Source organism: Leptosomus discolor, chromosome 1 (assembly GCF_034619465.1).
Source record: "Leptosomus discolor isolate bLepDis1 chromosome 1, bLepDis1.hap2, whole genome shotgun sequence".
Lineage (NCBI taxonomy): Eukaryota > Metazoa > Chordata > Aves > Leptosomiformes > Leptosomidae > Leptosomus > Leptosomus discolor.
Window position 1 is genome coordinate 33,400,809 of NC_141391.1, and position 13,070 is coordinate 33,413,878.

The 13,070-nt window shown below is 40.2% G+C and overlaps 1 protein-coding gene across 2 annotated transcripts in view; it reads left to right on the forward strand.

The window, feature by feature from the left end:
- The window catches only part of ENOX1 (ecto-NOX disulfide-thiol exchanger 1), a 138,832-nt gene that overhangs the window by 91,805 nt on the left and 33,957 nt on the right, over positions 1-13,070 (forward strand). For both annotated transcript variants that reach the window (XM_086481971.1, XM_086481970.1), the window contains exon 8: positions 1,881-2,065. In XM_086481971.1, coding sequence (XP_086338097.1) covers positions 1,881-2,065 — 185 coding nt within the window. The remainder of the gene's footprint in view (positions 1-1,880; positions 2,066-13,070) is intronic.

Genomic DNA, 13,070 nt, shown 5'->3' on the forward strand with positions numbered 1-13,070 from the left:
AGGTTGGATGGGGCTTTGAGCAACCTGATCTGATGAAAGATGTCCCTGCCCATGGCAAGAGGATTGGACTAGATGATCTTTAGAGCTCCCTTCCTTTTTCTTAGACTGAGGTTTTTATTTGCTTGGCCTCTTTTTTCTGGGTTTGTTTTTTTTCCTTTCTTTTATTATAGCTTGTTGGCTCTTACCAAAAAAAAAAAAAAAAAAAAGAAAGGATTTCATCCTCTTATTTGCCCATTGGACTCATCATTGCAATTTCTTGAGGGTACATTTTGTCATGGAAGGATGATTACATGCTTTTCAAAACAATTTAATTTGATGTAACAATAATGTAACTGTTGCTAAACCTTCCAGAGAGAGTCTGTAGAATATCCAAATTAAGCACAGTAACCAATCTATGTCTGTATTTGAATAGTAGTTAACTGTACATTATTTTGGATAATGCATTTGTACTTTTTTAAAATTAGTAAAAATTATAGGAGAAAAAGGTAGATTTGTCCGACCAAAGGTAAAATATTTTTATTGGTAATGAAATATTATGACATTCTATCTAAGTGCTGATGTAATTTCACAAAGTGTTAAATCATGTTATCATGGGGAACAGGGGACTCTTTATCTGCGGAAGGTCTAGTTAAGAGAGGCCTAACATTAAATGGAGTTAATATACAATTTCCTATAATTTGGAGTTTAACCATATTGCTGTTGTAGGTGGGCAAGAAAGACTTCTGTGATACCAAGCCTGAAATCATTTAATCAGGAATGTAAATCAGTTATGTGCTTCAGTTACCAAATGTTGATAGAATTGGCTATGGTAGATTGTTGTTTTTTAATTACAGCTGCTCTGTAATGTGGTTGTGTTACCAGGTTCCAAGAAGGAAAATAGTATAGTATGGCAGTTTGCTATGCCAAATGACCACTGCTACTGCCAAGTATAAATACTACCAGGAGTGAGTTCTTCTATAGGATGATAAACCACATCCCTAAAGTAGTGAATGCCACCCTTCCCTATATGTATTTATGTTCAGATAATTTATTTAAATAATGTTCCTAGTACATGCTTTATAGCCTTCTGCCTTTTGCTACACAAATTGTAGCTTATATTGCAGACTGTGCAAGTCATTTGGCAAATGTAATTTCCATCCCTGCATACTAATCGATTTCTTCACAAACACCTGCTATCAGTTATGATAATAAAAATGCCATTCTAAATTGAAAAGGGGCCAAATGGAGCTTCCTAAGGAAATGACTTAAGTGTCTTTCAATGCCTTTAATGTAGTAATGTTCTTGTAGTGCCAACACTTTTTTTGAGCATTTGCATTTTATATAATTTTACTCTTATTACATCATTTTTCTGTCTAAATTGTTCCTCATAACCATTGCTACGATGTAGTTTGTAGTGAGACTGGAGAGGAATTTCTGTGTTTCCTCTCTCTTGGGACTAAATCCAGAAACTTTACTTAGTCAAAACCCCTTAGCACAGATCTGATTGGAACATCTGGCCACAACGCTAGTATAGATACTAAATGGCTGTATCAGTTCCTCTAACGTCACTGGGAAAATGTTGTAAACTTGGTGGGTGCTTTGCCCTTGGACTGCATGCCAGTTTCTTCCTAAAATATAAGTCTAAATTTAGCAGCCAGATTGCAAGTAGTGTTTGAATTACCCAGGGTCGCTTTATGGCTCCTTCCATCCCAGGAAATAACTTCCCAGCCACAGTCTTTGCCAGAACCTAATCATTTTCAGCTCTGCTGGGTCTTGCCTCAGCTCTGAAATGTCTCACTGGCTTTCAGCTGTATTGTCATCTCCCCTGACAATATTGTCTGCATTGTTTGCAAGGAAACAATCCATTTTACTGATTTCTTCACATTTTCATTTTCTCTTAGCTCTAGCCGCCCAAGCATATGCTCTAAAGGAAGAGAACGATAGTCTTCGATGGCAGCTGGATGCTTATAGGAATGAAGTGGAGCTCCTGAAACAGGAGAAAGGACAACTCTTTCGAACAGAAGAAAGCCTTACAAAGGACCAGCAGCTGCAGTTCCTGCAGCAGACAATGCAAGGCATGCAGCAGGTATTGCTATGGAAGAAAAGAATGGGTCTTCTTTTTTAGGAAAGTGGTATCATTGGGCTGTGGTGTACTCAAGACTATTAGCCATGAAGGTCCTGATTTCTTTTCAGAGCGAAAAATCTTACAGATTTTAGGTGGGGGAAAGAGGGGGGAAGAATTTGGGACATATTTAGGTATAATCATTTTAGGAATTCATAAACTATAAACCCATCAATCATTCAAGGAAACTCCTTTTGCATGTTTTGTTCAGGAGCAAATCACTTCAGTACATCCCTTACTGCTTTCCTCACTTAATCCAATTGGCCCTAGTTCTGCACAAAAGTTCAAGAAAATTTGTCCAGTGTAGCACAGCCAGTGCTCTCTGGTGCCTTCATTTGCATTCGTCTGCATCTTTAGATGCATCTCCACTTCTCGGCTTTGTCTTTTTTCTGCTGACTCTTCTTTGAGAATGACTGAGACAACTCCAGCTTGTCCAGACAACCCGTCTGCTAACTTGCAAGTGGATAGCAATGTCAATGCTATCTCCTAAGCTTTTATCATTTATGCTGACCCATGGATGTAACCTTTTCATTCAGGCAAGTTTTAAGTGGTTTAATGCAGCAACTAAGCTTTTTCCCTGACATCAGTCAGACAGAAACTGCAATGTGTCCCTGCAGGGTGGGTTCAGTTTATCTTATCCATTCTCCTTTTTTTTTTGTCAGTGTGCTCCTGATGTTGTACAGGGCAAGTCTTGGCAAGTACATCCAGACTGATCCCACTGCTTCATCTGACACATCCATTAACACATAAGCAGCTCTCACTCAACATATATGTATATAATTTAATTTCTGCCCAAGCACTTATATCTATCTGCTACATGACAGAGCACAAGGACAGTGGCTTACCGTGACACTGGATCGGGTTCCCATCTAGAATGGAGCTTCTCGAGATGTCATTGCAGAAGTTAATTTTGCCTCCATCATCTGTGCCCTGAAGCAACACGTGTGCTTCTCCATCACTCCCAGTTATTAGACTCCAGAAGGGGACAAGTTGTATCCACTTACAGCTTGTACTAAGCAGCTTTTTTTCTGACAAAAAACGGGAGACACTAATTTACTTATGAGCTGCCTGGTTGGATTGGGAATTGCATGGCTATCACGGTACCCATCAAATCCAACAGGTCTGCAAATCCCACCTAACACCAAATAAAAGAGCACAAGACAAGCCTACATGTGTGTCTATACAAACTTTGAAAATCTGCAGAGTTTTACCAAACTCTGGTGTAGTGGAGTAATTCTGAACAAAATACTTGAAAAACAGAAAAGAAGTCCTTGACCGTTCAGGAGTAAAAGCTTTCCTGACGTTAGGAATAAAGTCATTAAACAGAAATACTGGAGTTTTCAATATACTTCAGATATGCTTGAGGTCTATTCATGACCTTATCCTTATATAAATAGATACTTAAATATCACTGGCTTCATTAAATTTAACTGCATATATAAATATTGTGCTAAATTTCAGCCTGGTACTAATTCTCCATTAAAAACAGTGAAAAGTGGGCACAAAATACTACTAAATCAGAATTCTGGAGCCCTAATGCTCATTTTGCATTATTATAATTTCCTACCTGGGGTCTGGATGAAGGATAATCAAGTCTGTAGAATATAAATAGATTTCTGTTGTAACTTCCAGCAAATGTTAATAATGCAAGCCAATAACAGAGAGCAACTTACTTCTCTCTCTGTTCAGCTAGCAATGGACACTGTAGTCCCTACTCCTCTGAGAGTTTCTATGTTCGTGACAATTTTCCTGTGAGGTACTGAATTTTTCTCGTTTGCCATCTGAGGGTCAGACCTACTGTCTCCCAATGGAATATAATTAGAGATGGCCCAAGGAGCTGGAGAAGACATTGCAGATAATCCAGTCTGACAATATGCTGAGGAAGGCAGCAGCACAGAAGCACGGGAGGTGGAGTTCAGAATATTTGGTGGGAAATTACCAGTCAATTAAGCAGATGGATGATGGCTTTGGATTTCAATGATTAGCCATAGCCATGACATTCCATAACCTTTGTACTTTTCATGCAGTTCATGCATGAATATTTAGAAATGAACCTTTGATTTAGGTAGACTCTGTTTTATCTCAGCTTGGTTTTGTAGATGTGGAGAGATGACAACCTTAGCTGAAATCCATCAGTTTAGCAGGTGCGCAGCATCTATGGAAATTAGTCCGTCTATGAAATATTAAACACATAGCCAGGACTTGAGTAGTAATAATTTAACAAGAAGACCTGTATTCCCTTTTATCCTTTTGTATATATTAAAATTAATTTCAGGCAAGGTAAACTGAATGCCATTGAATTCCTGAACCCTACATATATGTCAGCATTAAAAAAATGTATTCCTCCTACTTCCTTCCTCTTTATTCTCCCACGCTTTTTCATACACCTTTTCTTCTTCTAACTTTGAAAACCAGTGAGCAAGTGGTTTGAGCTGCAGCCTGAAAAGCACATTTTCAGAATCAAGAAATTTTTTTGTGAACATACTTGGTGCCAAACAATAGCAAATAACACAACATCAATGTATTTTTAATGTACGTCTACCATCTGGACATTTTTCAGGATTCTTTCCCACATCTGCAGGACTGATGAAATGAACGTTTATTTTCTCTCCCGTCACTCCTGCTGATCCAAAGTAGCATCAGCCAAATCACACAGATGTTTGCTTATGAAGTATACCTTATGGGCAGTAGTAGCAACCTGCTTACTTAATGTGTCTAAAAAAAGAAAATCCTTTGGACTAATGACATTGAACTTATGGGGGTTTTAGTCAACTTCCTCCATAAAACTGTGTCACAGTTTAATTTCATACCCACTGTGAGATCTCAAACAAATGGAAATAATGTCTGGTATCCATGGCAACAAATGAGATACACTTTACCTGATTTTGAGATGGAAATTGAATTAACTTGTCACTGCTGCATAGGTGGTATTGCCTGCAATTTATTTCTTTATGAGAATGCACATACCAAGCAGATCACTTTTCACATGGCTCCGTTTTTCCAGCAGTGTTTGGTGTTCTCTAACAAAGTCTGTGGTCACAAGGAAGGATGTTTTAGTTGTAACTATTTTTACAATACTTCACAACACAGCTGTAAGAATTTTTAAAATCTTGTTTCTCTGTCTGAAATGTTTTACTAGATACATGACTATAGGTAAGGCAGAAAATATCACCTAGTAGTGTTGCTTAATGCTTGCCATTGTAAGATTCAGTTTTCAGTGGCTATATAATTTCTCCAAATTTTGACCATTTGGGTTACTGTATTCCCTATGGAGTAGAAAGCAAAATTCTTTTGAAAAAATACTTGGTTTCAGCTCTTCCAAGAACAAAGCTTGAAAACTATGCTTTTCTTGTTTGTTGTCCACCAAAGAAAATTCTTGAGGTAATGCACTTGCCACCTTCATGCTTTGAAACAAGGACTCAGAATTTGACAGTGAGCCACTATTGAATTAATGATGTGATTTCCATATCCTTTATCTGCCTGAAATTGATACCACTCCAAGCCCTTGAAAAATGTCTGTTTGCCACATGGGAGATGGCACTCATTACCACATATCCAAGTAAATTTTAGACTTCTACTGGTCATCTAGGCTTGTTCATGAACCACCTCCACAGCACTGCCATCAGTGCAATGTTTTACTCCTCAAGTTAGTCCTAAATCTACAGAGCACACCTCCTTTAGCATGGCTCTCTAACCAAACAAGTTTCACCTTTTCATCAGGTTTGGTTGGCCAAGGTATGGGATCATGCTTGCATAGCTGTACTGTTTCCTGAACTGGTTCATTTGCCAATAGACTGGTAATTCTGCATGGTGCTTCATAGCATCATGTACATGTATGATAATGTTCTTTCCTTTCACAACTCCCTGAGCATGATAGGCTGAATTTAAGCTCCTGCAGGCAAGGGTGTCATCCAGAAACCCCCATTTAAACTGTGCTTCCACCTATGTTTTCTCTGTGAAATGTACACAAATGCCTACAGTTCTGCTATTGTGAATGCTGGGGTGTATCTGGGACATTTAAGAGGCACCTCATTGCCCCAATCCCTGAAAGAGGCCATTTCATTAGCTGAGCTTGGGTTCATACTCCTAACACACAGCGTCAGCACAAGCTTCCCATCATTTGCTGTGGTGCGTTAAAACCTAGCCATGGGGTTATTGCATGAGCGGGGGATGCATGGGGCTGCCTCTCCTTAAATTAGTGCTCCGGTTGGAAAGCGAGAGCGATAGGAACAGCCGTGGGAGGTATGCATAGAGCTGACATAAAGGCTGATACACTGCTGCAGGTGCCACTGACTCCATTTGGGTGTCTCAGTAGGAGACTGAACATATTCTGGCCCACATGGGTGTCACTCTGATGCACCGTGATGAAAGTCCTCATTTGTCTTCCCCAAACAGTATAAATTTCACTCAAATAGCAATGCAGATTGAGAGCCTGGGCACTCAGAAGCCAGGAATTGCCGTAACTACCACCTGTGTATTTTGCTTCGTACACCTCAGAGACCCTTCTTCGTTCAGTGCTGCAGACAGACAGTACACAGTTTATCATCACCTACTCAATACTTTCCTGTCCTTGCTGTTCAATATGCAACTCGAGGTCTTACTGCAAAGGCCACATTGCTCCTGACATTTCCTACCTACTGAGGACTAGCTTTTACAGTTTACTAATCATTTAGCATGTAAAATAAATAGCACGTGCATCTGAGACTTATACACCTTCTTTTAAAGGGCTCTGATAATACCAGATGACTAGCAATCATTTCAGGCTTTCAGTGTTCACCCAAGGAAGGACGTGTGGTTTGGTCTGTGATATGCCTCACTGTTGTGGTTGGGAGGGTGAGAAGAGCTGCTGGAGTGTATATCACAGCTCCCTCCTTACACTCACTGCTCCCTTGAAGGAGGATGGCCAGGGTACGTATTTGGTGACAAAGACCGTGGGGTGCACACAGCTTCCACAGTACAGTCACTGGGAGCCGAATTGGGAACCTTTTGTCTAAATGAGATGGCACAGGGGTCATGTCTCAGCTTTTTAAGCAACATACCTCTAATGTATAGTAACCATTTTGAGTGGAAAAGACAGAGGTAGCTAGTGTTGGCCTCACTGTGCTGCCTTTGAAATGAATTGGATTTCTGTCATTCCCAGCCACTGGAGCACAGCTAGTCCATTTTCAGATGTCCTCACTGAGCTAGCAGAATTTTTTTTCTACAAGAAAAGACAGTGTTGCTCAAGTCTTTCCTATCCTATATGAAAAGTAGTTTTTTCTCATACAAGTAAAGGAAGAGCTGATTATTCCCATGGTCCACTGTCTGTCAGTGAAGGCAGGGAGGAAAAGCATGTTTCTGTGCAGGAGGTTTCAACAGATAGTAGGACAGGGCATTGTGAGACTTTTTTTCCACATCACTCTTCTAACCAATCTACCACCTATTAAATTCCAATAAGCCTCAGCTGGCATTTAGGTCTGCGGCTCTGAGATCCTTCACAGATATTGTTAACTGTCACAGCCATTCCTTTCTCTCACATGAAAACTTTCTGAAATGTCAGAAGCCACAGGCACATATGCTGTTGGTTGAAAATTGCCGAATCTAGTGCCTTGTGAGTGCCATGACCATTATAAGAACCATTTACCTTTAAATGTACAGGTTCTAGTAGCAGTTTAGCACTGAAATTAACATCATTGTTGAATAGATGAAGCATGTTATGGCTATATTTATTAATACAGCCTAAATGCAGAGGAGATTTGTAGTCTTTATCCACCTGCCTTTTGCTCACCAAACATCTGTTCAGCATATAACCCACCCAATGTACCTGTGCACAACTATAAACTGATTCTCCTCCAAGTGCGATGTTCAGAGAAGAGTAAGTAAAAGAGATAAAAAACATTATCTCTTGTATTTGTGTTTTACCTGCTGAATAAACAGGTAAATGTTGGAAATTGGAAATGTTTTTTATTACTACTCTTGCAGTATGAATTCCAGTTAGATCTTTCTGTTTTCCTCTAAAAGTGACACTGGAGTAGTAATGATAATATTGATCAACACATTTATATGGAATGGATACAAGATAAGTGCCAGGGACTGGACTCCATGTCCAGATGTTCACTTCCAGGCCTGTCTCTTCTCTTACCAACCGCAAATGGCTGATAATTGGAAACTGGTTAAGAAATATGTCTGCTTCCAGGACAGAAATAAGTGTTCCTGTAAGTATGTTCTTTGTTCCCATGTGCTTTTCAGGGCTTTGTACAGTACTGTCCATGTTCAAACCTCCAGAAAATACTTACTTTTGCTGATTATATTAAAAAAGAAAAGAGCAGCTGGCAATTAAGTGCTAATTATTTACCAGATCTCCGACAAGCCAAATGCGTTCTCCTCTGTGTTTAACAACTTTTCCTTACTGAAAGTAGTGTTTAATTCTGATGCCACCACTTCAACAATATTAGGGGAAATGTAAATAAAGGACCACATATGCTTTAAATACCATATTCTCAATAGCTGTTCTAGTGGTAAGATGATGGAGGGCCGCCTGCTACCACTGGTAGATCTAAACTGAGATTGGCAGCAAGAATAAACACTTCAGAGAGAAATAATCGAGTGCACACATTTTATTTAAAATATGAAAGAAATCAGCTGGTATCTTTATTAACATGCTTGTGTAGTCCAGTGGTGGTGAAGGACAGATCTCATAAGTTTTATTATCTAGCAGTCTTACATGAATTCTTTAAAAGATCCTAAATACTAGCATTGGCTTGCTGATTACATAGTTTCCAAATGTGTTTGATGCTATCATTACTGGGAACTCTGCTTCCACTACCAGTAGTTGTGCTTCAATGGTAATTGCGTTGGGTAAATTGATTCTCTTCCCTAATGTCATTCTTCAAATTAAAATGCATCAGATCTTTTTATTCTCCTTCAAAATAATAATAAAAAAAATCTTCTTGAATAGGAAATCAAAATTCTAAAAATCTAATTTTGTTTGTTGAGAAAGAGCATGCTGTGTCATGCTCATTTGCAGTCCCATGAAAGGAGAGATGGGATCATACAGTTCAAGTGTCATTGCCTGATGAGGAGTTATCCACAATGGACAGGTAGAGGTGAAAGGCTGGAGAAGATGAGGTTGCTATGAAGGGATGATCATGTCTTGTTTTGATCATGCATCATGCCAGGTGCTGACTGGTTTCCTTCTAGGACAAATATGGGGGCAGAGGGAACTTGATGTTCATCTGGAATCAGCCCTCTTCCTTTGATCAGGGTTAGAGCAAACTGTAAGCCCACCTGGCCGCTCACCTGTAGCCAGTAAAGTCAGGAGCTATGTAATATGCCAATCACCTCATTTAACAAAAGCAGGAGGGAGCTTTATTGATGAGACATAATGGGCTTTGATCAGACTTCTCCCCTCCATGGGCCACCATCAAAATCAAAGACCTTGTGTAAACTTCTGTGAAAGTCAGATCCCAGAGAGGAATTCCTGACCAAGCACTGAGTATCTATTAGTAAATTGGAAGAATTTCACTTCTGAGAGGAGTGATTGATTCTGTAAGATTCCTAAGGACTTGGGTCTTTTCCTCATTTGCTGCAAAAGTCCATAGCTGACCAAAGAGAACTTGTCTTTCTTGAGGAGTAAGAGATATACTTAAAAACTGCTTGGCAAAGGAAAGCTGAAGACTGACTTAAGCCATTCATTGCACCATCCATGTTCTCCTTTCATCTGCTATCCAGTCCCTAACACTCCTCTTGTGGTTAGTATGGCTGAATTACTATGCCTTGTAGAAACAAAAGAAGTTGAGAGCTAATTATCTGATATCTATTATGTATTCTTTAGAATCACAAAAGAACAGAAGTCAGAAAGTACATCTGGAGGTCATGTACACCATCTCTCTGCTCACAGCAGGGACAGCTCTAGAGTTGTCTCGGTTTTGCTCAGGAGCTTGTCCAGCTGTGTTCTCAGTACCTCCAAGGATGAAAATTCCACAGCTTCTCTGAGCCCTTGTTCAAGTGGTTGTCCACTCTCACTGTGGAATATCTTCCTTATATGTAATAGAAATGTTCCTTTGTGAATATGTCTCTGCCCTTGGCCCTTTTCCAAGAAAAGACGGACTCTATCTTCTGTTTAGGTAGTTCAAAGTAACCTTCCTTTGGGTAGTTTCAGTGTGTCTGTGTCCATCCGTCTATTTTCTTATTTGGCGTATTTCTCAGATTCAGTCTTGCCTGCTCCCACTCTGAGTGCTGTAAAGCTGTAGGACCTCTGCAGTCAATCTAATAACAGGGGGAGGGCAGCATGTTAAACATCTCCCTAAGGAAGAGGCTGGACAGAGTTCTTTAGCAGTGCCACCATATGCACTCAGCCATCAGGTGTGTGTCCAGCTGAGGTGGTTAACCTGTGGCACTGACATGTTCAGTGTGGTCTTCTCATGGTCAGAGACCCAGGAAAACTCACTTTGCAGGTGGATGCCCGACAAGCAGGAGCTGGGCTGTTGATCCACATGCAGCTTTTCACCAGTCCAGGGCAGTGAGGGTCAGGGCTTGGACACTTTCATCGCTGCAAACCTCATGATGCATCCAAATAACGCCACCCATGGAGTTCCTATGACACAGGTGGTCCCTGAGAGGTGGAAGGGATGAGAAACATTGCGCCGTTACATTGTGTTTCATTTTAGTCCCTTAAAAAATCCATAGTCATACTCTTTATTTCAATAATGCCTTGTCATACATTAGGGTGGCGTGTATGTTGCCCTTACTGCTGCAGAATGAACTTCCTTGAGGGCTCATTTCTAAAGCTTCTTTGACTTGTCTTTCACATTCTCCTGTTTCCTTGGTGATTTGTCTGTCCTCATCAGTGTCTTGTTACTAATGCATATTTGCTCAGCTGGGAAGTCACTTTCTCATTATTCAAGCCTGCCATGTGCTGGCCATTTGTGATATGAAATCTTGTCTGTCTTACAAAAAGAGAAAAACACTCTTCCAGACGGTCCGTGGAAGTACTGGGAGAGGGATGTGTATTTTTATTTTGCAATTGGTTGTGTAACTGAGATTTCAATTTGATTCATTAATTCTTTTCCTTCTACCTAAGGAGGACTGTGAAAAGAAATATTTACTGTTCTTCCTCTCTGTATTTGTGAACAGCATCTAAGAATTTTGAAACACTTGTTTTCCTTGTTGATTTTTGTCCTTTTCCATTTGGCAAACTCTAACTCCTTTTTCTTTCTATAAAATAAAGTTAGAAAATACACAGCAAGATTTTACTTGGAGGGGAAAAAAAAAAAAAAGGAGAATAAAATGGCAGAAATTTCTAACATAAGTGAGTGTTTTAAATTTTAGGTGAACTCCACAGACCTTTCAATGCCTGTGATTTCATACTTTTTGAATCTCTGATCCTAGTGTAGTTTAGGGGAAAGGGCTACTCTTTCTTGCAGAAGGGAGAACTGCTTCCTGGGGTTACTGTTTAGTGTGCGAGCTTTGATTTCATTGGGACTGAAAAAGGTAGCCTTGGTTGGGATACAGCCTGTCTATTTGATGCACTTAGGTTTTGCCTTCACTTTAGGCACCCAGTGAATCAGATCTTTCAATTTTTCCTATGTAGGGATATATTCCCTATAGGCAGTAAGTGGAGAGTAATATGCTGCCCCCAAACATTATACGGATAGGAGAATTCAGTTTGGCTGAGTTCACTAGGTGTCTAACATGGACATTCAACTGAGATGGCTCAGTTAGGTTATGTAAGTCCATCCCTCTTTGACTGATATACTCATTTCAGACGAGTTTGCCACAGATCTTTTCTGGACACTCTGCAGCGACTCCAGAAATGGGAGAGTCTGTGCCTCCTTCTCGTGGCTGAACAGGCTGGGTTTGCTGAAACTTCCTGCACAACCTGTGATCAAAGTCAGTGCTCCCACCTCAGAGGCATTCTTTCGTCTGCTCTTCTTTACTTCACTTTCTTTAAGATCCTTGTAAACTTTTCATACTTCATTTCAAGCAGCTGTAGAGAAAACCATAACCAAAATATCAAGGGCAGGACCATTCAGCAGTATAACTGCTAAACTTGTGGCAAATGCTGGTTTTTCTTTTTCATTATTCTGTCAGCCTTACAGTATCTTAAGTACAGCCCCAGGCCCTGTGGTCTCTTCTGATCTGAATCCCTTTTCTTAGCATGCTAAGTTGATGGTTTCATGCTGGAAACCATGCTTTCCTTCTGAGAGCCTTCTTTGTCCTGCTTGGCTCTGTGTGTGACCACACTTCTAGATATGCCTGTAATTTATTTTTAAATGTACACATGTAGCACTGCCTTTTGGGGACCAATGAAGAACTGTGGGCAGAGAGGAGCAGAGGAAAGAGAAGGAGTATTTCATGGCTGCACAGTGGTACACAATAGCAAGCTATTACTTCCCCTTTAGGGCTTCTCATATATTTCGAGGCACTGTGTGTCGTTCGGTTGTTAGCATTCTTGGCTGCACTGGCACCACATTGTACACAGTCTGAGTAATTCAGCTGGCTTCAATAATGCCATCTATATTTAATGTTTCAGAAGCTGCAAAGATTGGTTTAAGATGGTAATTTTCTGTCTGCGCTTTTGAGATCTATGCAATATGGGCAGTACTGAACTGTCTCTGACAGAGATTCAGCATTGGAGGTGGGAATGTGTGAAAAAAACAAAACAAAACACACACACCCCCTTCCCCCCTCATACAGAGAATTAGCTACCCGCTTATGTACAGGGAGGATTTGGTCCTCATGAATGAAGGGAGATTAACACTGGAGAGTGATATTTACCATTTCTATACAGAGCAGCTCTGGAGCTGCCACTGGAAACAAGCAGTCTGCCTTGCATTTTTTTGTCTAAAATACATTGATGGATCTCTGGAGATACAACCTGTAGGCTAATTCTTTGTCCTTTCCTATCTCCTCTCTGGAAATGCCAGTAAGAGGGTATCGGTGATGTCTACCAGTCTGATCTGGACCTACTACATGGCTTCATCTCTTA